This window comes from Castor canadensis, chromosome 8, assembly GCF_047511655.1.
Source record: "Castor canadensis chromosome 8, mCasCan1.hap1v2, whole genome shotgun sequence".
In the NCBI taxonomy this organism is placed as follows: domain Eukaryota; kingdom Metazoa; phylum Chordata; class Mammalia; order Rodentia; family Castoridae; genus Castor; species Castor canadensis.
In genome coordinates, this window is record NC_133393.1 from 59,515,471 (window position 1) to 59,541,339 (window position 25,869).

General features: G+C 41.5%; 1 protein-coding gene across 2 annotated transcripts; it reads left to right on the plus strand.

Annotated features, from left to right (window-relative positions):
* Positions 1-6,571: 6,571 nt before the first annotated feature.
* Positions 6,572-17,971, plus strand: Pthlh (parathyroid hormone like hormone). 2 transcript variants are annotated; one of them, XM_074083035.1, is made up of 4 exons: positions 6,572-7,139; positions 7,313-7,432; positions 12,726-13,148; positions 17,499-17,971. In XM_074083035.1, the coding sequence occupies exons 2-4, from the start codon at positions 7,332-7,334 to the stop codon at positions 17,506-17,508; spliced, it is 534 nt and encodes a 177-aa protein (XP_073939136.1). In that variant the 5' UTR covers positions 6,572-7,139; positions 7,313-7,331; the 3' UTR covers positions 17,509-17,971. The 2 variants fall into 2 exon arrangements, with proteins under 2 accessions (XP_073939136.1, XP_073939137.1); XM_074083036.1 differs by having other exon boundaries at positions 6,572-6,800.
* The last annotated feature ends 7,898 nt before the right edge of the window (positions 17,972-25,869 follow it).

The window sequence follows — 25,869 nt, forward strand, 5'->3', positions numbered from 1 at the left end:
GGGAACTTTAAAGGAAAAACTCTTAGTTAGTATCAATATAGGGAGAGAAAAATGATAAGCTACCATGAGAAGACTTTTATAAAAAGGAGCACCTAAATTGTCTGAATGGGTAAAGTACAGGAAAATGAAAGCTATTTATAAAAGCAAATCTTTCTTCTTTCACAGAAAGGAGGTAGAGAGATGCAGGGAGGAAGACTGACAAAGAATTCAGACAAAACTAAACATCTAAATTTCAAAATGATAACAATAATGATAACAAAATATCATGCTGGTTTATTCATACTTTCCAAGGAACTGAATATTCAAGCTTTATTTCATTATTTTTTTGTGAATAGTCAGAAAGGGGGGAATAAAATATGGGGAAATATTTATAAGAATACATAGAAATATTCCATTTTCCTTCACTACTTTTACATTATAGACTCAGATACTGAGAGAGAAAAAGTATTAGAAATATTGAATCGTAATACTTCTCCAAATCATTTGTAAGTATGCATGCACAAACACACACTTCCACATTTTAAAAGTACTAAACCATTATTATAAAGAAGAAAAACGCATCAAATAGGGGTGTGTTCCAATTTGATGTCTTGTAGAGAAATAAAAGGTTCTCTCGAATACGGATGTTAATTAAATATGCTCCCCAAAATAAAGGTTCAGAGCACTAGTGTTCACAGAAGGTTTTACAGTATACAAGAGAATTTATTATTTAGATGGCAGCGAGCCCTTTAATAGACATGAGAGAAATTGGCAGAAGAAATTAAGACAGGAAGAGAAAATGTGGCAGCAATTAAAAAGGCAAAAGATCCCTCACATTAAACACGTATAAGAACTTAATTAAGATGGCAAGCATTTCTTCATTAGGGCATGTCACAAGAACTGGGCAGAATGCCTCACAGAATGGACCTGCAAGCAAACTGTCCGGCGATTTGTTTCCTCCTTTGCTAAGAGAGGCAGTCAGAGTCTACGGGCTCTGGTGACAAAAAAGAGGAACCTCTGCAGGCTAATATTCTACAAAGTATTCCACCGCCCCTAGAAAGAACTGATCGAAATCCCCCGGGCTCCTGACAAATGCCCAGCAGCAGTTTCCCCCTTAGGAGCAAGGGCTGAGGGCACACGTGGCTTTAAGCAAACCTGAGAAGCCGCACAAAGCTTCTGGCGTCTGGCTCCCTAGGGAATCTAGGGCTGGAATGGGAAGGGAGGGAAGGCGCTGGGATGTTTGGACATCCCTTAAAGTATGTGAAGTGTCGCCTGAGGGAGAAGGACACCTTCAGGAAGGAGCTACTAAGAAACCCACAATTTGGAGCGGGGAGTGTTCTGCGTCTGCCACTGGAATTCGGTCTGTGCGTGAGAGCGCGGCCAGAGCTGTGCAGACGCGCACGTCCATCGCGTGCCCTGAGCACCGGCCGGGGTCCCGGCTCCCGGGTGTCGCGGCCGGGTGGGGGGCTGTGCGCCTCGCCAGCAAGTCAAAGAGCCTTAACCACCATGGACAGCTCACAGGCTTCCCCAGCCAGCCCTGCGCAGTTTACACACTCCACCAGAGCCACCCGCTGGGTTGATTGCCATGCCCTGGAGAGATGCCATGTGCCGAACGGTCTATACTCCGCGTACCACTGAGCAGTTACGATGGCAGAGCCCTCCGATTAGTTCTCCGGGGTGAACTAAACTGTAAGAACCAGATGCAAAAAAGGTGGCCAAGAGAACTCCCCCTCCTCTCCTCTCCCGCGCCGCCCTCATGTGCCCTGGCTTTGCAGAGCGCGTTAAATGAAATAAGAGGCGTTAGGGAGGTGAGCTTAGAGACGGCGAGTCGTCCCTCCACACCCTATGCGGACCCCACGTGGCCGTGTACCCAGACGCGGCCCTGTGGAGCTTGTCTACCACCTTCTCTCTCCCCCACCCCCCACCAAGTTCCCCTTTTCTTACCCCCACCCCCACAGGAAGTTCATCATCACCATTTGCCTGGAACTTATCTCACTTTGGGCATGGAGGAAAATCTGCCTGTGAGTCGCACTGTTCCAAAGTTTTCCCTCGCTGGCAGCCTGATGCTGGACTCTCCCTGGAGCAGGAGGGTGCACTTGGATAGTGACCCAGTACCAGTACCGGGGGTGCGTGCAAAACCATGCTCCCAAACCCTGCGGGATAGAGTAGAGCAAGAAAGCCTCAGTTCTACCTGTGGACAAAAAGGATTCAATGTGGCAACTGGGGAGTCCAGATTCTTAGGAGGGAAGTCCAAGGAAAACCCGGGACCTCTGCTAGAGGAGCCTCTAAAGTACCCATTCAACCCAGCATTCCTGGGATCCAAGCTTGCCTCCCTTCCCTGTGGATAAGTTCCACAATGGGCGGAGCCAAGTCTGTCACAGAAGGTGGAGGCCTTGATAAAGATAGTTCCTTTGTCTCAGACCTTGCCCTAAGAAATTCAGCCTCTTCTTAGAATAAGGCCAGGAGATCCCAGGGAGAGTGCACAACTTTCATGTTTGCTCTCCCCTAGTCTTATTTCTAACATAAATTCCAGGAAAGGCAGACAGCTCAAAGGGAAGCAGACAAGGTCTCCTCTAAGTGGTTTATGCCTGGGCGTCTGGGTGTGCCTTCCCATCTGAGAAGATCCAAGGGCTGCCTTGGGGAGGGACTGTGAGCTGGCCACATTTGTGGGGGACTGGGGTGAGGAATAGGGTTATGGAGATAAAGGCTTCCAAAGTCCCAGCGTTGCCTGTGGGCAGCTCCTTCCAGGCAGCCCAGGCTCCAAATTTAAGAAAGAACTTTTGGGTTCACAGGGAAGCAAGGCCACAGAGAGGAGGGCCTTGTGGCATGGCAGGAGAAACATTTGGGTGTGGAGTTGTTGTTTGAACCAGGTGGGACTTGAAATTCTCTCTGTGGTCTCTCACAAGTCCAGTGCTAAGAACTTGGTCCAGTCAAGACCATCCAGTGGGCATCAGTCCAAGTGATCAGAACTCTGACTTACTCTCTCTTTCTCTCTCTCTCTCTCTCTCTCTCTCTCTCTCTGACACACACACACACACACATATACACACACCACATACACTCAAGCACACACATACACACACACTTCACCCTTGATAAGAAGACTCCTTAGATATGTCTTGGTGGTCATGGTTTGGGAGTACACAGTTGTGCAACCATGGAGAACCCATTTGCTTGGGCTCCTCCCAGGAAAACCACCTCCCTGGTGAGTTTTCTGGTTCTATATGCCAAGGAAGTAAGAAAGGACAAGGAGGATGTAAGGCCCACTTTTCCAACGATGGGGAAGATCCCATGGGCCTGACACATTTCAAAGCTCCCCTCCCTGACAAAGTCCCACCAGATGGTAGCAGCCAGTCCCTCTCCTAGTGGAGTCATATCTTCCTCTAACTACTAAGAGACATAACAATGAAACACACTTTTCCTATCCTTACTTAGGATTTGGAGGCATTATATCTCTTTGCCTTTTTTTGCGAACTTGAGGTTAACTGGCAACAGCCTTCTCTCAAAAATCAGTCCAGGCAAGTGACTAGGACCATGTTCTAATGGAATCGAATAGTGCTTAAGCTCATGATGCAACTTTCCTACAAAAACAGAGAAAAAGTTCAGAGAAGAGAAGGGCTGTGGTTACTTCTTTGGTTTTATAGGGTTTTAGAGATACGACTTATTGGTAAATGTTAAATCTGTATGCTTATGAGCAATAGAATTCCTGAGCCCACGGTGTCCTGTATAAAGAACTATATTTGTTTGTAATGTCATTCTGTTTGCTTGTTGTTTGGACTAAGAAGGAAGAAAGATGAAGAAGCTAGGCATAGAGGCTAGTGTTTTGTTTTATTTTTCCCTAAGAGGAAATATCCTGGTGATGTACATCGACTGGTGATTCAACATGAATTTAAGAGTAATACACTTAAAAATTTAGAAAACCTCTTTCATGGTTGGATTTAATAAACTGACACTGTGGATGGGAAGATGGAAGTCTGGAGCTTGCTCATGAGCTAGGCATTCATGTAGGTGTAGATCTCACAATGCTGTGCTGTCTTCACATGGAAATACTGCAGATTAAAAGTAGGCCTTCAAATCCTCCTATTTGCTAAGGTGAGTTTATGTGACAGCAGGATCTAAGCAAACATTTAGACTCTATTGGCAATTGTCCTATTCCTAAACCTCAAGAAACGGGGAGGGGGGTCCTACTGCCTCATTTGTAGTCATGTGTACTCAGCATTCTCCCAGCAGGCATTATATTGGGAGGTAGAGTATGATGTCAGAAAACATTTTCAGAAGAGGCAAAAAGTCAGGGCCATTGGTATATATATTGAACAGAATTTCTGCTGTAAGTAACAAGCAGGGTAGCTCAGGAAAGGTACCTGCTTTCTAATAATCACCGTCAACAAGTACAGAAAAGGTTTCCTTACAGAAACTTTTAATTCATTGAAGACTTACTTATACTTTTTTTTTTTGAAGAACAACAAAAACTTATTTCTGAGAGAAACTTCTGAGATCTCCTTTCTTTGGACAGAAGAGCACAGAGAAGCCTGTAAATCAAGGAAAAGGTGAAGTAATAAATTATGAGGAAAGTTCAGGGTTCCAAGTCTATAAAGACTATTTATTTTTCCTGTGTCTATATTTTCTCTTTTTGTGGAGGAGAGGAAATTCTAAAAATATTTGATAGATATTTTGCCATTAACACCAGAAAAGGGGGGGAGGAGGGAGGGAGATGGAATCAATTTTTTTTAATTAGTAGAAAAAGCAACATCAATCAAAGCCATCTATTGATGCCAGCCTTTAATTTCTAATGTTCTGAGAGCATAATCAATTTATTTACAACACAGTTGATTTGATATTGGATTTGATTTTTATTTGAACCTTTTATTGGGGGAAGGTTGATTTAGCCTGGGTAATTTGAAACTTGGCGAACTACCTTTGGATTTTTTATTGTGGAAGTAAATATTGTCATTTAGTGTTAAACAACTTGCAAGTATTAAATGGTTCATTGTGATTTGCTCTATTTTTTACAGATTTCCCCCATTCAGATCTAATGATTAAGGCTCCTGTGTCTTTTTGGAAAGAATTTACTGTAAATCAGAAAGTATTAGAGGTTGAAAGACTGACATTTCTGAGTGCTGATACTTTGTCCTTTTATGCCATGCAAGCAAGTCTAACAGTTAGAAATTCTTCAGTGTTCAAGGGAAGCTGTGGAAATTCCCAGAGATTTTTTTAAGGTGGGAGGAAGCCAAGCTTTTTAAAGTATAGAGTTTAAAGTAATCAGCTGAGAGCAATAGGAGCTTCTGAGAACAGAGGGCCCCACCCAAAGGCCCCAGAGAAGTAAACGTTATCTGCTAGCTAGCTTGGGGGTGGGGGGGGGGTGCGGGGGTGGGGGGGAAGCCCAGAAGAGCGAGTGTCGGTGGTGAGAGGGCGCTATTTCACTCACTCTCGGTAAAAGTCTGTGGAGCATCAGTGGGACAGCCCAGGCTTGATAAAGGTCAGACTCCCTTAATCACCTCAAAGCTCTGAGTGTTCTAGAGAGTAATGAAACCTACCAGCAGGACTGTCTAGAAGCAAACATCCCCTGAGTGGTTCCCAGGCACTTGAGTTCATTTCAGAAGTACAGAGGAACCCGTGGGGGTGGCATCCACACCCGCCGAAATCCTTTCCTAGCAGATAGACCTAGTAATTCAGAGCACTTTCTTTCCTGCCCAAGAGTTTTGGGAAGAACCCTTGCTTTGCCTTAGCTTCCCCCCGACAACAGCAGCCTACAACAGTCTCGCTGCGTCTGCCAGTGAAGCGACTTGGATACAGTTACCCTAGTCTCTGTAACCCGGGGCTTCGGGGACCAGAGACCACCGAGGGGGGCATCAGGGAAGTGCGGGTTGGTCTCCTGCCCGCAGTGAAAGGGCCATGCGCGCGCTCCAAGTCCCCTTCTGCAATCCAAAAGCGGTCTCCATCCTGTGCGCAGGCTTCTTGGGCGGACTCCAGAGGTCCCCAACTGTTCCCAAACACCAAGACGTGCAGTCTCGACCTCAAGTTTGAAACTGGGTTTGCTCCCTAATCGAAAGATCACCCCCCTCCCCTCCTAGCTGATGCTCTCCCCGCTCAGCTCTTCCGGGGGACGGAGAAGACCGTTCCCAAAGAGCACCCCGAGCTTCCAGGCGAGCTTAGGGATCCTTACAATCACAGGCCACGGCCCGTGTCGCCTCGGCCTTGACTCCCGGGCGCCCGCGGTCCTCCGCTCCGGCTCGTTGGCCTTGTCCTCGCCCGTCCGCCCTTGGTGGTCTCGGCTCCCGCGTGGGACCTCAGCTCCCGGATCCGCGGCTCCGGCTGGAGCCAGCCGGGCGGGGAGGAAACCAGCGGATCCACCCACGGCCGCGCTCCGGGGATGGCGCTGCCAGCGCCGCTCTCCGGGATGGTGTTCGGCCCGGCTCCGGGGGGCTCCCCGAGCCCCAGCTCGCCTTGCATTCCCGACTCCGGGCGCCCGGCGATCGCTCGGGCCCCGCGTCGCCGCCCCCGCCCCCCGGGAGCCAGCCCGCGCCCTCTCTTGCCCCGCGCGCGTTCCTAGGGCGCCACCTCTTTGCGACTCGCTCACTTCTCCAGCAGGTTTGCCTAGGAGCGGAGCGTGTGAACCTTCCTCTGCCCGGCTCTCAGCAACACTCCAACCTGCGCCGCCCGGCCAGCATGCCTCCCCGCCCGTGAACGGAGCCGCCCCTCCGCGCCGCGGTGACCCGCCCTCGCTGCCACCTGGCCTTCCTGATCGACGACACGCGCACTTGAAACTTGTTCTCAGGGTGTGTGGAATCAACTTTCCGGAAGCAACCAGCCCACCAGAGGAGGTAGACAGACAGCTATGTATATATATGTGGGTCTCGCTACAAGTGGTTCTGCAAGCAGAGGACCTGCTTGGTGAAGAAGCTGACTTCGGGGAGACTTCTTCTTCCAGGAGGGGTTAGCCCTGCCCCACGAACCCACGAGAACGCCTGGCCACAGTAATTAGACATTGCTATGGGAGACGTGTAAACACGCGATGCATCACTGATGCATATATAAAACCATTTCATTTTCGCTATATTTCGGAGGAAGCGCCTCTGATTACCCACCTCCCCCGCTTCTGGGTCCCTTTTTGCCTGTGCGGTTTGGGAGAAGCACGGTTGGAGTAGCTGAGTCCTGAATAAGTAAGTGCTGCGAGACTCCAGGAAAGTTTTTGGGTTTTTTTTTTTTTTTTTTTTATCCCTTTGGAACTTAAGAGATGCCCTTGATGTTGAGAACGGGCTAGAAGAGGGAGCCGGGCGGCGTGGGAGATGGACAGCGCGGACTGACGCTTGGGTCCCCTTCCTCTCTGTTACAGGTCCGGAGAGCGAGGTACCATGCTGCGGAAGCTGCTTCAGCAGTGGAGCGTCGCGGTGTTCCTGCTGAGCTACTCGGTGCCCTCCTGCGGGCGCTCGGTGGAGGGGCTCGGCCGCCGGCTGTAAGTGCCCCATCCTCCCTCTCTTAGGCGCGGGTTAGCAAGGCCAGTGGGAAAGGCTGCCAGGCTGGGGCGCTGCCGAGGGCTCACAGCGGTCACCTACGCTCCTTGCCCGGGTTAGAGAGAGGGGTCATCTGGCTACCTGCAAGGGACTGAACCTGAGAGACCAGCCAGAACAGGAGAGACAAATTTGATGTGCCTTTCCATAAAAGGGAGACTTTTACAGAATCTTCTCTTGGGGGAAAAGAAAAAAAATCCCCTGCCTGTCCTGGAAGAACGGGGTTACTTGGAGGACCCAGAAAGGTTTTGAAAGTCTGGGGAAGCTGAGCTATTCTGGGGACATATGTGTGCGCGTGTGTACGTATTGAATGTGGGTGGCAGTTTGTGTGTGAAAAGCAAAAACCTCCCATCTAATTTTATTGTGAATGACATAATTTTAAGCATATGAAATGAACCATATTACATAACGAAGGCATATTATATAATAAAGTAGTAACAACTTTGCAGGTGGCATATTGCCAACGTTAGTATTGATACTGTTTGGGAAGGCTAGCGTGCTTGATTCCAAAATGAACTTAAGGTGTGGAGGTTTGCTTTTTCTTGGAATTATTGCTAGCAGTTCTTTAATCTGGTATTATATATTTGCACAAGTCTGAAGACTTGTGTTTTGGCATTTTCAGTTGGTGATTCTTTTAAGGATAACTCTTTGAAACAATTATATATCCAAGCATCACTATGGTGTATTGAAAAGTTGCAAGAGTCATATACTAACACTATTTTAACAATCTGTTGGACTAAGCAGTTCATTAATGTGTGTAAGACTATCTTCAGAGATCTTTAAGTTGCAGACTCAATATTCAGGATGGGAAAACCATAAACTTTAAGAATGGAGAAGAGTTTGACTCTGGAGAAGGAATTAAGGGGAACTTTTACACTGAGCAATAAGAATGGCAATATCTAGTATTTGCCATCAGGCTCATGGTGCTTCCTCATACATTCCCAAGGATGTACAAAAAGGTAACTGTTTTATATGTGCCTTTGGTCTATTATTATTCTTAGAGCAGAAAATCCTTAAATGAAATTACTTTAGACATGTCTGAACCTTGGCACCAAAATGAAAATCTATTATGAATCTCCTAAGGCAAGTTGTGTAGAACATTGTACGGAAGATAAAGCTGCATTGTATTCTGCAAATCAATGTTTTGCTGATATATTTCTGAAAATTGTCTTCAGACTTCTTGCTCATTTGAGACTTGTGCTAAATTCAATTATTTAACATCCAAATATAAATATAGATGAAGACTGAATTTTTAAAAGCACACTTACGTACTGTATTTATTTGGCTAAGAAATACTGCCTTGGAACAGGGCCAATTTTTCCTTATAGTTGCTTTAAAAATGCCTTTTTCTCTTTTGAGAAACAGTAAGAGAACCGTGATTAAATCTACAATTACAGCATAAATATAGTCCTAATGGCTATTTTTAACTCTTTTTGTTGCACCTTGCAAAATCCACATCAGAAACTATTTAGCAGCCAGAGACTCTGTTCTAGTTTTGTTTGTGGGTGAAATATAATACTGTAATTAAACACTCACACTCAGCAGATGGTCATAAAGCCACCACAAAGCATTCTCACAGTTAATGGCTAATAGATCACATTGCAACCACGGTTTTTCATGGAAGCTGAAATCATCAGTAGATGAAGATGTTTCATCAAATTATTACAGCCAAATGGAGTTTAAAAAACAAGTCATTATTGCTGCATTGCTGCCAAGTAACAGTAAATTTTGTGTGCTAGACAAAATATTCATCTACTGTTACACAAAATCAGGCTAGCTTCTTGAAAGAAGTTTAACATAAGAAAACCATATTATTCCCTAATTTTCATACCACGCATTAGGGAAACTTAAGAAGTATAGACTTTTTAAAAACTAGAGATTACCTTTTCAATAGAGATAAAACTACTATTACAGTATTTCCTACAGCATTCAAAGGAGGCGATTATAAGTTGCTATGTGTTAATCCAGAAGATTTTAATTAATGAGGCTAGAGCATGATTAAGTTGGAGATTGAAGGTAGGATCTGATGGATGCTCTTATGCAGATGAACATGGGTTGGCAGTGGCTACCTCTGTATTTAAGTTAGTGAGGGAACCCCAAAAGACTAAGAACCCTGAAGCATCATTGACTGATGTGCTTGAGAGCCAGACTGGGTCTATCCCACTTAATGAAAAGCATAACTTTCAACTGAGTCATGGGCTGGAAGGGACTTCTGATGAGTCATCTTCACTCTAACACCCTAACCCTGTCTCTTCCATGTACCACAGAGCTTTTCTCAAACACAGTCTTGCCTTAGGAGCCTCACATCAGCACAATCAGGCTTCTTCCTGTGCTGGGAGAGGAATTTCCACTACCATATATTCCCTCTGTTCCTTGATAGTACCTTAGAAATTTAATCTTTTTTCTCTGGATCTTCCCTTGAGAATAAGTTGTCTTTAGAGCAAAACAGCTATGCTTTAACCAAACTTAGCTATCTGTGTTAATTAAGCATTTCCCTCAAAGTTTGGCAATTTTTTTTACAATAATCAGAGAAGATCATAGCTTACTTGATTTAAAGACATAAATTTCTAAAATACTAAAATAACTTGTCTAAAGCAGTTCATATTTAGCATTTAAAAAAATTTGTGTTTCCCAATATACTGACAATTTCCTCTAAAAATCAGTGTGCTTCACAAGAGACATACTGTTTTAAACTAGACAGAATTGTGCCATATTATTTGCTTGTTCTGAGGCAGAAGGATAGAATGGTCATTGAACTTCCCATGGGAACCATCCTGGGAAAGTACAGCTCTGGAGTTGGAAAGGCACTGTGACTCACAGTTGACAGGCTGGCCAAGATGACAGGCATGTATGCCAATCAGAGGGGCATGAGCAATGGTGGCTTGATTCAAAAGGACCAACCATTAACTCAGAGCCGTTTTGGCTTTCAGTTAAGCTAGAATGGGCTGTGTAATAGATTTGGAGACCTAATACACATGGAGAGGGCTTTGGCCAGGAACTGAGAATGAAATAATAGCTCCCACTACTATCAATTATCACTGGTTAAGAATTTCTTAGAGACAATTTGGTAAAAGATACTTATTAAACTGCAGTGCTTATGAAATATGCAATCAAATCAATCCTACTCTCTAGAAATTCCATGAAGGGATATAAATACATTGTACCAAACCTCAAATTGTAGATTATTAAAAGTTTCCAGAGTTCTAAGTATTGCCAAAGTAAGTGAATTTTAATCTAGTCACATGTGGCACCTTCAAAAATGAAGAGAGACTCCTTCATGCCTCATTTAAACCAGGCTCCTGTTAAATTCCTTTCCATTCAGTCATGTCTTTTTTGAACAAGTTGCATGGCTTAAAGTCAGGCCCCACAATAAAATAAAATACTAGAAAGAAGCTGGCATTCTGGCTATAGTGGTCAGAGAAATGATGACTGTATTTTCATCTCTTGCTCCTTCTTTGACTTGCTCATCCCAATGATAAAGCAAGCTCTAGGAATCTTAGATCTTTGTTGTGGTGATGAAAATGGACTTTTGGAGCATTTGGTTTTCAAGGCAATGCACATTTTTGTCTAGTTTGCCCACTATTGTAGAGGCTCATTACCATGTGCCCTGCCCTCTTGTTTCATCAACATAGGCTTTGACTCTGCCAGAAGAACAGATTGAGGACATCGAGCACCACTGGCTCTGCCACTTTTCACTGTGGAAAGCTCATTGAGTCTGTAGGCTTCATTTTCCCCATCTGTAAAAAGGGGACATTTTCACATGGTGGATAATAAAGCTATTTATTTATCCTCATATTTCTCTGAGGAAGTGAGAAGTTGTACTGCAAAGACAACAAGAGCTCCAGACACCATTCTGAAAGAGAAGCAAGAATACATGAGATAAAGATAGCGAGAACCTGTCTCAAAAACATAAAAAGATGCATGGGATGTAGCCTGTGAAATACACTCAGATACTTTTCAAGATGAGCCAGTTTGGAGGGTTATTCCAATGTTAGAAATTGGAGTTCAGTATAACTAAGTTAAAGCCATGTGAGGTGGTTCACACCTGCAATCCCAGCACTTGGGAAGCTGAGGCAGGAGATTCCATAGTTCAAGGCCAGCCTAGGCTACAAAAAAAAGTCTGTGTTGAAACAGGCACGCTATGACTGGTTCATATATGTGTTCCTTAAATATAGTGAACATAACAATGTAGCAGAATAATAAAAGAATACACTAAGGGGCATTGAAGCAAGAGTCAGGGTATCATCTCAAGAGTGATAATTAGTTGATTCCTTTCACTATACTTTCATTAGAGTATTATTTAAATAGAAAAGACACTTCACACTTGTTCCTAGAGCTATTTTAAGAGAAAGAGAGCAAGTAGAAAAATGAAGTTCATTCTCTCTCTTTCTCTCTCTCTAACTTGAACTTCAAATACAGGTTCTTGGTAGACACTCATCTAAATCTAGCCATGAGTTAGATGGGTTCCCAGACAGGCTGGTAATTTCATCCTCAGCCTTTTTTGCCCTTTATTCTTACAACTTGCTGGGTGTTTTTTGTTTTTGTTTTTGTTTTTTTCTTTTTTTTGAGATTCAGTATTACTTTCTTAACGGGCAACTGTGTGTGTGTGTGTGTGTGTGTGTGTGTGTGTGTGTGTGTGCACATATGTGTGAATGTGTGTACAGTGGATAGACTTAGGAGAGTCCCCAGGTAAAAGCAGCTTCCTTTTTATTTCCTGGAACAGGACACCTGGATATATTCCCCTAACAGAACTCTGAAAAATGGGAGGAGAAGCTCAGTAGTTCCTGTCTATTTCTTTTTTTGTTTTTGTTTTTAAGATAGGATCTTGCCATGTAGCCCAGGCTGGCTTCAAACCCCTCTCAGTCTCTCAAGAGCTGAGGTCACAGGTGTGCAACCATCAGGCCTGGCTGTTTGTGTCCATATTTGAACATAACTGAATGGTACCATTTTAAATGGGAAGCCAACATAGATACATCTTCCTTTGACCATCCCTTGTATAAAATGAAGCCCTAGACTGCTCCTGCTCCTGCTCCTGCTCTCACCAAACCCTCACAAACCTGGTGAGCATCACTGCCTGGGAGCTTCCTTCTAACTGCTCATCCTTTCCCTTCCCTGCTCAGCCAGCTGGCTATTCCCCATCTTGTGACCTGCAGGGCCCAACAGGACAAGTAAAGGGTTCTCCTCACACCTTTGTGTCTGTGTCCAACTCCAACTTAACTGTCTTCTTCCCTCTGACAGCAAAAGGGCTGTGTCAGAGCACCAGCTCCTCCATGACAAGGGCAAGTCCATCCAGGACCTGCGCCGCCGGTTCTTCCTGCACCACCTGATCGCAGAAATCCACACGGCCGAAATCAGAGCTACCTCCGAGGTTTCCCCCAACTCCAAGCCTGCTCCCAACACCAAGAACCACCCGGTGCGGTTCGGCTCTGAGGATGAGGGCAGATACCTAACTCAGGAAACCAACAAGGTGGAGCAGTACAAAGAGCAGCCCCTCAAGCCGCCCGGCAAGAAGAAGAAAGGCAAGCCTGGCAAGCGCAAGGAGCAGGAAAAGAAGAAACGGCGGACCCGGTCGGCCTGGCCTGGTTCGGGGACGGCCGAGAGCGGACTGGACGAGGACGGCGACTTCCACCTTTCCACCTCCCCGCTGGAGTTCGACCCACGGTAAGGGACCTGTCCCCCAGTCCCCCGGCTGACCACGCTGCTCCTAGGCCGGTTCCCCACGCTGGGTTTCTTAGCGCCCTTGACCTTGACCAGGACAATCCTACAATTCTCCCTTTCTGTCCCTGAAGCAATTGCGACAGAATGGAGCAGTTTACAAAGCCAAGATAGGCCAGAGCACAGTTGTACCCTGCACCCCTCGTCTTCACCATCACATCCCAGCACCAACCCTTCATAATCTACTAATGATTTCATTTTAGTAACTTCAGAAGCTAGTGGCCATCTTCAAAATCTGCTGGAAAAATCTATTGATTCCCCCACGTCCCCATTTTGGCAGACTTTCTTACTTCTTTCTTCCCTTCAGGGAAGAACCTGGAAGGCTTTGATATTATCTACAAATACTGCAGAACAATATCTTACCATAAACAATTCTGAGCCATTCACACATCATTTAATTAAATGTACTTAATTAAAATTTAAAATCCTTTTAATTTAAAGACATTAAGTTAATTTTTCAAACATATTTTAAATTTGTTTTTTACTGAAACTTAACTTTGGTTTCTGCCAACTCATGAAAAAGAAATAGTTTCTGAAAATGTTTAATTATTGATTTGAGAAAGATTTAAGTTTTTCTCATGTATCCATTTGTCCCTTAGTATGTTGACATAATCTTTCCATAGGAATGCAGTGGGAATAATAAAATGTTGCACTTTCTGTGGCTGGATTATCCTTTGCTCACAGATCCAGGTAGGAAGACACTCAAAGATTTTAGAGTAAAGTAAGTTAGGCTCAGGTTCTGGATCTGAAGTCACTGAAGTTCACCACCTTGGGCAAATAAATGACTCATGTAATAGATGAAGATAATAAGTGTACTAACCTCATAGAGTTGAGTGAAGACTAAATGAAATAAGATCGTCATTAACGCTCAATAAATCTCAACTTTTTTTTGGTGCTTTTAGACCTACGTCTGTTTATACCACATGTATATACTATTTATTACATACATGCAGGGCTTCTGCTAGTCAAGATGGGGGCAGATATTTTCTACTTTATAAAATAAAATAGCATTCCACAATGAAAGCACCCAAATTCCTTGGAATTGGCATAAGTAGTCCTCAGTATTAGATTCACTCCCCATTTCCTAACCCTTAGACCAGTGCTGTGTTAGCGCTACTTCTTTGACTATGCATGTCCATTGTTAGGACCTTTTGTTTTGTTTTGTTCTACTTTTCAGTACAACACTATTGTGAGGTTTGAAAGTAAAAGAAAAACATCACAAGAGCACATCAGATGTAACTAACAATCTCATTATTTAAAGATTCCCCTGTTATTTCACCAGCCTTTTGACTCTGAATTACAGAGCAATGTTTCAAAGGGGAGTTTGAACCTATTTACCACATTTCTCTCTGAGTTATGCTGGCAAATCCATTATTAAACTGCATAGAAAATAGCAATTGTATTGTACAAGTAGTACAGCTTCAACAATCTATGGGCAAGGGAACCAAAGAAATCTTTAACATGGTGAATGATCTAGTCTGCAAATAGCTGATGGATCTGTAATGGATATACACCCTACACTCCTGACTCACTGCAGTAGGCAGTGTGTTTTCAGATATGATCATAGGGCTGGATGTGTGGCTCAAGTGGCAGAGTGCCTGCCTAGCAAGCACAGACTCCTGAGTTCAAACTCCAGTACTCCCCAAAAGATTATATCTTTATTAAGATATGAGCCTAAGTGTACACTAAGTACACTAAATGTTTATAACAAATGAAGAATTCTACTTCTGAGACCTACTTTTTTATTCATTACCCTTATGAAAACAAGTAGAAATGATTTTTATGGATTTTTCTCATTTAAAATTTGCAACGTTCTTTAAGTATCTGGAGAAATAATGAAAATCAATACTCACCAGTTCTTATGCCCAAAGCTACTCCTAAGTACATCTAGTGTAAATTAGGCAGTGACCTAATCAAATCAAGGTCCAGACTGAAAAAAATAGTTTGTGCCTGCTTTTCCTATCACCTTCCTGCTTGTGACCAACATTCATGGAAAGAAGTGTTTGTTTAGCAGCCAGATGTTGGCACTTTCTTGGTACAACCCACCAGAGGTGCATAGAAGAGTGTGTGTTGATGAGACTGTGTGGGGCCCTGCAAGTTTTTATAACCCAAATCAAACCTTTTCAGAATAAGTTTTTTAAAGTTTTATAAGTGACCAATTTTTAATTAATATCCTCTTTTTAGTCTCTTTGCACTGTGATACAGTGATCTGAGAGGTTCAATGAAGTGGCAAGCATGAGCTTTATTGTAATATATGTGTTATATTTTTAAAAGAAACTACTAGGAAAAATTGTCTCTTTCCTCTCATATGAACTGTTTAGGTGAAATATATAACTTTTAATTTTAGACATTGTGTTTAAAACTTTTGATGTTGTGGTATCCAGATACAGTAGAACTCATTTATTGGAAATCATGTATTTTGAGTTAGCCAATATTGACTTAGAAAAATATAAAAAGCTTTTCAGTAGTCAAAAGTGCTAGAATTCTAAAGTGTTATCATACACACATAATGGATATGCATAGTTTTAGGTCTTATTATGTATTTTACTTGACTTTAAAATACTTGCCTTTGTTAAAAAAGAATTCAAAAAGAAAGATAAGTAAACTGTCTAGACAAGATGAAAAACAATCAAAAGATATTTTCCTTGGTTCTTTATTTCTTTTTTCTCTCTTTTTTTGAGAAAAAATATTGTTTAATAATTTAAATAGACAATAAATTTTTGTCTATTTCCTCTTTTTTATTATTCTTAAACTTAATTCACTAAATACCATTAGTACAAACACAATATACAAATTATTGAGTTTTGAGGTCATTTTTTAACTTTATTGATAACATCCATCCACATTTACCTACCAGTTAAAATTTTAATCTTAAACTTTTCTCTGCAGTTAGGAAGCATTTTAACATTCCAGCCAAAACCATGGGTGAAGAGATCAATTCTCAAAATCATTAGAACATCCTACATGCTCAACTTGCTTTCTTTCTTTAAGCTGCTATGTGCAGCTTTTATGTAAACTCCAAAGCTGCCAAGAATTTGCTCTTTTGTAGGTCTCACGCTCATACATGTCTGCCATGTGAACCTGCCCACAACTCTGGCTATTAACTCAATGACACAGACAATCAAATCCCATTCTATACCTGTTTCCTTTGAAACAAATACATATTCACTGAAATAGACTGCTCAAAAAGAAGAGAAAGAGAGGGAGAAAACCACTAACCCGTCTTAAAACACTGTCATTACAGTATTTAGATAATTTAGAAAAGGTGTCAATCCCAAGTAGTAACTTATTCTGAATAATAAAATGCAGTTGGGTGCCATTGGCTCACACCTGTAATCCTAGCTACTTGGGAGGCTGAGATCAGAAGGATTGAAGTTTGAAGCCAGCCCAGGGAAATAGTTTGTGAGACCCTTTCTCCAAAATAACCAGAGCAAAATGGACTGGAGGCATGGTTCAAGTGGTAAAGCACCTACTTCACAAGTTTAAAACCCTGAGTTCTCAAGTACCAATTCCACACAAAAAAAAAAAAAAAAGAAAAGAAAAATGATGTAAAACATTACCTTTTTCTTACCTGAAAATCCTAAGTATTGTCTCATTTAGAATAATCTTTTCTAATTTCTAATGCAAGATCCATTCAAAACACTGGGATCAAAAAACACAATTATGAATTCACAGTTCTCAAAAAACACAATGTCTTTTAAAACTAAAATCCAATAACAGCTTCACACATTAGTGTTTAAGGACTGCTAAAGAAGCAACAGCTATTAGCATATCACCAACTAAACATGCTCTATTTAACTACAAGGCCTTCCAACATTTACCCAAAGTCCACACTTTTACTACTGTGACCACAATCCATTAAGTTAGTGAGAGACTGGCCAAATGAGTGGTTGAAAAATTGGGGAATAAACTTCTAAGCGAGGTATATTGATGACAAGCGTCCCAAACTAGCCTTCTGTCCAGATTATCAGATTTGCCCCTTCCCAAACTTGCCAGCTGACAGCTTTGCAAAATTCTTGCAGGGTTGTCTTTTTCCAATTGAACACAATTAGAAATGCAGGCCCTTTTTCTTCCTGTACCACATGGATCATTTCATCAGGCTGGGGACCCTGCCTGTAGCAGAAGTTCTGGAGACAGGTGGATCGGACCCCAAAAGCACCTTGTAGAAAGGAGAAAGTTACTGGAAGTCCCTTGGGCCTTTTTCCATTGTGATTCTGTCCTTTATTTTATGCCCTCCCATTCTATAAGGAAAATTGAACTGTTTTCTCCTTTTCTTTCCCTTCCTTCTCTTTGCAGGAGGCATTGAAATTTTCAGCAGAGACCTTCCAAGGACGTATTACAGAATTTTGTAATAGTAAACATATGGAAAGTATTAGAAATATTTATTGTCTGTAAATACTGTAAATGCATTAGAATAAAACTGTCTCCCCCATTGCTCTATGAAACTGCACATTGGCCATTGTGAATATTTTTTCTTTTTTGCCAAGGCTAATCCAATTACATTTACCATAATTTATTTTGTCAATTGATGTATTTATTTTGTAAATGTATCTTGGTGCTGCTGAATTTCTATATTTTTTGTAACATAATGCACTTTAGATATACATATCAAGTATGTTGATAAATGGCACAATAAAGTATCTCTATTTTGTGGTTGACTTTAATGGATGCCTAAATATAATTATCCAAACTGATTTTCCTCTGTGCATGTAAAAACAGCAATATTTTAAATTTGTAAAGAATGTCTAATAAAATGTAATCTAATTAAACTATGACTCATAAGGTGAAGTATATCCTTTAAGTTTTCTAGTAGAAGAAACACAATATAGTCATTCTTTTTGAACTCTATTCAAATTGTTTTAAGCTTTATATGTTTATATGGGTACCTAGTCCAGCATTTCACATTACCTTTTTTTGTGTGTGTGTGTGGTACTTGGGTTTAAACTCAGGGCCTACACTTTGAGCCACTCTATCAACCCTTTTTTTGTGTGTGAAGGGTTTTTCAAGATTGGGTCTTGCAAACTATTTGCCCGGCTGGCTTTGATCCTCCTGATCTCTGCCTCCTGAGTAGCTAGGATTGCAGGTGTGAACCACAGGCACCCGCCTCCACATTAGCTTTTAGTTAACAAGCACTTAATGTATTTCATCTGATATTCCAGTCCAAGTCAATAAAATATCTAACCTACATAGACATCATTGTATAAATTATGCTCAATTTGAAGTGAAGATAAGACAGGGGGAGTAGAGTCAGAAGAAAGGATCAAAAGGGTTAGTCCAGCGGGTTAGCCAGAGCTAAGTGAAAGAGAGAAGCATGTTGAGGACTTTAAGGCTAGATAATTTTGACAAATATAAAGTTTAGTTTGAGAGATCTTGTTGGTACCAACCAGAGGAAACATAAAAGAACTATTTGAGAATTCTGCCTGTCATGATTTCCTACCAAAGAAGGAAGAAAGACATGTGACAAAAGCCCTCCAAGGTAGAGGTTGCTTTCCTACAATTTCACAGCTCTGGAGACTCTAGTTATAAATAGCACAGGTGTGATGTCATAGGAAATCCCTTTTCCATTTTGAATATCACCCTAGTTGTTCCTAGTTCTATGTTCATGTGAAAACACAAACACATTTCCTTCTTCAAATGTTTTTGCTTTAACTTTCTACAGCTTAGGAGACAACAACAGAAACCAGAACCAAAAGGCACTATGAATGAAGCAAGCATGTACATAGGAAGCATTCTGTTTGTGCCAATCTTCTCAGTGTCTGGTGCACAAGAAGCAAACTGTCTAACTTCCTTCAAGATTCTTTCACTCCAATGAGTAGATTACATGAAATAAAAAACTATGAAATCATTCAAAAGTCTTTGTACATTTCTAAAAAGGTAAGAAAGGGCTGGAGGTAAAGTGGTAAAACACTGGCCTAGCATTCAAGAGGCCCTGTTTCATTCCCAGCACCAATTAAAAAAAAAAAATAGGAAGACCTTAGTATAGGCTAGATGTGAGTAAGGTTATGTTTCTGAGAGGAATATTCTAAACTGAACTTATTTACACTTTCATTTGAGTCACATTCTGAAAAATAGAGCCCATCTTACTATTTTTGATAAGAATTTGAAATCCTATATTAGTGGGTAAATAAGAGAATTTGTGCTTAGTTTCATTTATGAACTTGTTGGACATGGTTTTATATCTAATGAATGTTCGGACACTTAAGCAGATACACTGAGCCTGTCTAAAGAGGGTAGTTTGAAATGCCTGAAGAGCACATATTGCTAAACTCCATCAGACACTCTAAATCTTACTAAGATTGCATCAAAATGTTATAACTTTTCATGTGAAAGATAGGTTTTATAAACACTAGTTTGGTAAATACTTGGACACTAAGGCAAGGAAGCATCAGATTCGCCTTTAAATACAAGTCATCTTTAAGTTTTTCTTCACAAGTAGCCCATTGCTAAAAGCAGGGAAGAGAGTAGGTGAAGATTCCTAAATCATTATGCTTAACAAAGTGTTCCGAATACCACTGTGGCCCTTAGTCATACCTAAGGTTCTTTAGCAGTAATGAAGAATAAAATTGTAGAATGGTGGAGTGGGAAGATAAAGGGGAAAAAAAACACCTTCAGGAAAAATGTCATTTTCTATGAAAAACCCTAAAATACAAAATTTAAGATTAAAAAGTGTTTAAATGTAAATAAACTCTTAGCAAATTTCAGTCAACGTGACTATAGTTTATTCTCGAATTAAGTAATGTTCATAAACCAGTAACAATTTAAATAAAGGCAAGTTGGTCTAAGTATTCTGGAAATAAGAAAAAAAGAAAAGAAAACTTAACTGCAAGCTGGGCATAGTGTTTCACACTTGTAATCCCAGCTACGCTGGAGATTGGTAGTATCACAGTCCTAGGCTAAAACAAACAAACAAAAAACTCACCCTACCTGAAAAAATAAGTCAAAGCAAAAAGACCTGGAGGTGTGGCTCAAGTGGTAGAGAAAAAAAAAAAAACCTAATCTGCCAACATTCCACTCAGATTTTATATCTGGGATTCAATTGCATACCTAATCTAATGTATTTATCGATGATAGCAAGCCATCCCCAAAAGGTAAGTAGTGGCACTTATGCATGGAAACCATATTTCTTCCCTCTTAGCCATCATTGTAAAACAAGTATTTTAAAGCATGTACTTATAACACAGCTAACACACTGAGAGCTGCATTAAGTTACAAATCAAAATCAAAGTTGACATTATTGGTCCTGAAAAAATTTAAAGTTAATATTGGCACTTTTCTTCCATGTTACAAAAATTATTTTGGAATGCTGGCACTATCGATTTGAGTCATATGGAGAAACTTAGATTTTCTTGGGAGAAAACAGAACTAACCACCTAGATGGTTAAGAACTCAGTTCTAGTATTTCATTATCTAGTGGGATGCTAGTAGGGCAAAGCAGCTACTTAACTGTATGTATCTAAAAGGAACCACTGTCTCTAAATTCAAGATGCTCTCTATTACCTATCCAGTAGACTGACCCATCAGGAAGAATAAAGTCAAGTATTGCTTTAGTTTTATCTTGTGGCAAATCTGCTGAACAAACACTGGATTATAGGTTAGTGGATGCCCATCCCTACCTAATGTATTGGAGTTATGGCCTTTGTAAGAAATTCCAGAATACATACACTATCAGAAGGTATTAACTTTAGCGTGATCTGGATTTGAATTCTAGAGTAACTTCCTTACAGCTTAACTGCTGTTTTTTTCTCCTTCAGCCACATAGTTCATGGAAAAACAGAACCGACCATGGTCAGAAACAATGTCCATGGGGTGTTCATCTTCTATAAACAGGGTGGGCTTTTATCGAGAGCTCTAAGTAGGAAGTATTCCTAGCAGAATATCACTCCTTCTTCAAATAAAGAATAAAAGACATTCCACGCACAAATGTTTCCCACTTCCCTTCATTTAGTAATCTAGAAGGTGTTAAGTACAAGACCATCATGAAAGATTCTACTATATGGTTAGCAAAATTCTGCCATAAGGTAAGTTACTCCTAAAGACTCAATTGGACATTTCAGAGGAGGCATGAAAACCGACTAAGATGCCTCAGGCTAAAGGTATAGTTCAGTGAATTACACTACCACATCCTGGTGAAACTCCTTAGGCAAAGAACTGTTCCTTCCAAGTTGCCAGCGTTTCTCCCCTAATCTTGTGTACTCCTTGAGAGCAGAAACTGTTTTATTCAACATACATTATTCAACACTAGAGAATATCTTAGTAAATCCCAAGAATTATTATTATTGTTGTTGTTGTTGTTTGAGACAAGGTCTTGCTATGCAGCCCAGGCTAGCCTCAAATTACTAATCCTCCTGCCTCAGACTCCCGAGTGCTGGGATTACAGGCATGTACCACCATGACCATCTTATCCAATAAATTCTTGTTGAACAGATATTAAATGATATTTCAGTTTCTGGATTTATCAACTGAAAAACAAATATGTCCTGGAGGGAGGAGGTAAGTCAAATTTTGGGCATTTCAGACTCCCACATCATGCCCTTCCTTTGTTCCAATTAACAGGAAGCTTGGAAGACAACTTGAAGCTAGCAACTTCTCACCTTTGTTTCTCAGCCTCTGGTTTAATAGGAATGTTTCCAGCCCTATAAGTACAAGAAGCAAGGGTTTGTGTTGAACATACAGCAACCTTCCAGAGGAAGGGAGGAGAATTTAAAATATCAGGTTTTCTCTCTATGAATACACTGCACAGAAGTTACCCACAGGGCCCAGTTGTACAAATGAGGCACATTGCTATTTGACAGAAGATTAATGCACACAGTTTCCAACCAGAGCTCCCAGCATTAGGATGAGAACATTCACATCTCTGTGTAAGTTCCTTACAAGTGCAATGCATACGGGATGTGTTTTCAAATTGCATTTTAATTAAACCTTTAAGCATCTTCCAGAGTTTCCTTACATGTCCTCCAAAACTGGAAGACATTTACAAATTAGAATACAAAATATGTTACCCCTGAAAAATGGATTGTTTTAATGGTGACTTTTACTCCCTGCCAAACGTACATTACCTTGGGGTCTGAAAAGCAAAATAGTCCAACCATCTTTCATTTGAATAAGGTAATTTATGGTCACAACTCACTGGGTTGTCATTGAAAAACTGCTGGAAAGTGGCTCTGTTGCGTTCCATGTTCTACAAAATAAATGCAAAACAATAACAAGCTACTCCACATTGGGCTCATTAATTCTGCATTCACATTACTCTTCCTTTCACCCATCGTGAGCTGGTGGACCTTGAGTCCATGCAGATTACACATCATTTATGGAAGCGTGTATCATGGCTACCAATTGATAAAAGAAAGGAGAAGCAGGCAGGTTTTCTTAACATTTTTTTTTCTCTTCATGGCATAGTCATCCTCCTCCAGACCTAAAAATTGGACTTTATAAAAAGTATTATTTCAGAAGGAACAAATCAGCATGATGTCACACCAGCAAATCATGCAGAAAATGGTTCTCTACGAGTCTATTATACACATGCTACACTGATTTTGTAATCCATCTCGCTTAATCCTTGCAAGCATCCTGTAAGGTGGGCACTGTTTGTCTGCATTTTACAGATGATGGGAGGTGGCCTTTGACAGATTAGACAACTTGCCTCAGATCACACAGTGTTTCAAAGCACTCTCCACCTGACTCCAGAGTCTGTGCTCTGTGGCTGCTCTGTGGCTATTGCTTACAAAAGTCACAGCAAAGCTTGACTCAGGATAAACATCTTGTAGACAAAACTCTTTCTGTCTTATTTTCAGTGAGTTCAAGGAATTCATAGGGCTCACTATGCTTACTCCTAAGCTTCCCTGAGAGGGCATTGTTCTTCTGGTTGTGTGCTGTCCTCTGAGGCCATGTGGCATCTTCTAAGGCTGGTTACTGCCTTAGATTCCACAAAGCTGATAAAATTCCCTCTCTCTCTCTCTCTCTCTCTCTCTCTCTCTCTTTCTCTCTCTCTCTCTCTCTCTCTCTCTCTCTCTCTCACACACACACACACACACACACACACACACACACACACAGCCAAGAAGCCCAGGTGTTTGCAGAGTTCCATGAATGAGCAGCTGTTGCCTTACAGGAGGTGGCAGGGTGGGCAGGGAAATGCTGGCTGGCGGGCAGCGTGTAAATGTATACAGAGAGCCACTTTCTGTAAGAAGGCTAAAACATATTTAAAATGGGACCACCTCAGAGATGAAATCTTTCCCCTCCCGTTACCTCTCAACCTGTTCCAAAGCTCCACTATTCACTTTTTCCAAGCTGTGCTCTCCCTGCCCCCTCCCGGAGGGTGGGGGGGTGTGCTGACTTCTCTGTGAACACTTGGCACACTGGGCGCAGTTTTACTCCTTTCAGCCAGAAATGATTCCAGCAGCTCATTATCCCACAGCTAACTGATGTGCATCCACTGCCCACACAGGGGCCAACAATAAGTGAGCATCACCCTTTCATTTCCGTGAGTTTCTGTCTCCAGATTGGCTTTGGAATAATTATTTTTAAGTGGCACAGAAAAAACGAAAGAAAAGGTTTTTCACTGAGATCAACTTAATTTAGGAGAAAGAATGCCTTTCTTCACAGGAGGGCGCTGTGCAGGTTTGGGTATCAGCTTCTGTCCTTCTGGAAATCAGCCAGGGGCGGGAGGTGATGATAGCATATCCCTTGCCTTAGTTTCAAAAACACCATGTGGTAGGGTGGCTTGAAGTCTCCCCAGATTTCACTCTGAGAGTCTGAAACACACTACCTTTAAAGTTGGTGCTCTATTTTCCATTTTTACAGTTCTAATCTAATTGTGCAAAATCTTGAGTTGCTCAAAGTTGTAGTCCCATTTTACACTATGAATCTTGAAGGAGATAAGCCACTAAATAGACATTTTGTCACCCAGAGGAAAACATAAGTCTTAGGACAATGACTGCCTATGCTTTATTGACTCACTGAGTGAGAGGACAGGTATTTTTACCATTTACTATGGTAAAAGACTGTGTGCTTAAAAGTGGCTAGTTTTCATTACAATTTTCTTTGTCCTTCATTTGCCAAGAATCACATAGATGCACCTACCCAAGCAACAAAGACCACCCTGTGAGCCGAAGCGAAAATTAAATTCTCTTCTGGCACTGTGGATAACTACTTAACTGCTGCATTGTTTGTCCGGCTGGCTGATAGAAGGTCTCCTGTAGTGTCACAGGCAAGAGGCAATTAGGGTGAAAAGTAAATGTCAAAACAGATCATGTGAGGCCCCAGGGCCTTGCTCTGCATAGTTTGTTTGCTGGGCTTGCAGTTCACACACTAGTTGGTCTTTCTAGATGCTATGTGGAATCTACAACCTTACTTTACCTTTTTTCTTCCCTATACATTTTCAGCATCATTTTCTATTGAGCTGTTTTGAGGGTTGGCCCTGCAGCAGGCTCCTCTTCTAATAAACATGCGTCTCTTTGGTTGAGAGTGATTCTATCCCTGGAAACCCCATTCATCAGAGTTGGAAGTTGTGCTTGCTTACATTTAACTTAGACTGTAGTTTAATGAAAATCCCCATTTCTATCATCTTGTACTTTTCATTGATTTACTACAGGTTACTGTAATTACAATGGCAGAAACAATAATCATCCTTCATATGTATTTAGTATAGCCAATTGCTACAGAAATAATATCTGTGGGAAACCAAAATGAACCTTTGGCAATCTATAATAAAAATCCAAACACCCAAACTTGTGATGTGTTGTGTCCAGGAGGTATATTTCTTAGCAATAAAATTATGGGTCTTTTCTGAAGCTGAGAATTAAGAACTCCAGAAATGGTTGTAGGTTATGTCTGAGCAACATAAGGTAAGGATGCCTTTCTATTGTTCCAGAGGAAGTCCACAGAGCAAGTGCCTTATGCAACAGTCGCCTCACAATGATAAACATTTCTCATGTGTGAGGGTCAGAGGGCACACGAAAGACAACTGAGGCATAGACCCTACTTCAAGGAACCAATAGACATCCCTTGTCTAGTGAGCATATGTTGTCTGTCAGACTCATGTAGGCAAAATGTCTGTGCTTCCAGTGGAAACCTTGCAACTAAGCTCTAGAGGAAACCTCTCTAGATTTACCAGACTCGGGCACTGTGTGTGTTCTTCTACAGCTCTGTGACCTGCAGGTAACTGACGACAATATGAGGTATTGTTTCCTGTTGGTAAAGTTTTAAGTAACTTCACACACACACACACACACACACACACACACACACACACACACACATACACACACACAGTGGAAAAACAGTTTACCACTATCAGTTTCTTGGTTTTGAGTAGGTTATAACATCTGCCTCCCTCTTATTTATTATTGTCAGTATTATTTTGGTGGGACTTGGGTTGGAACTCAGGGCTTTGCACTTGCAAAGCAAACACTCTACTCCTTGAGCCACCCCTCCAGTCTATTTTTCTCTGGCTATTTTGGAGATGGGGAGGTCTCATGAACTATTTGGCCTCCAAATAGGTAGGATTACAAGCTTGAGACTAGCACCCAACTCTCTCATTGATTATTGATTAAAATAAATCTTTAACACATGTTCATTTATAGATGTATCAGTCATAATTTTACTTTTTTTTAGTCAATATTTTCCCCTTGCAGGATTCAGTCTTTGTCCATTTCATACGTTTTTAAAG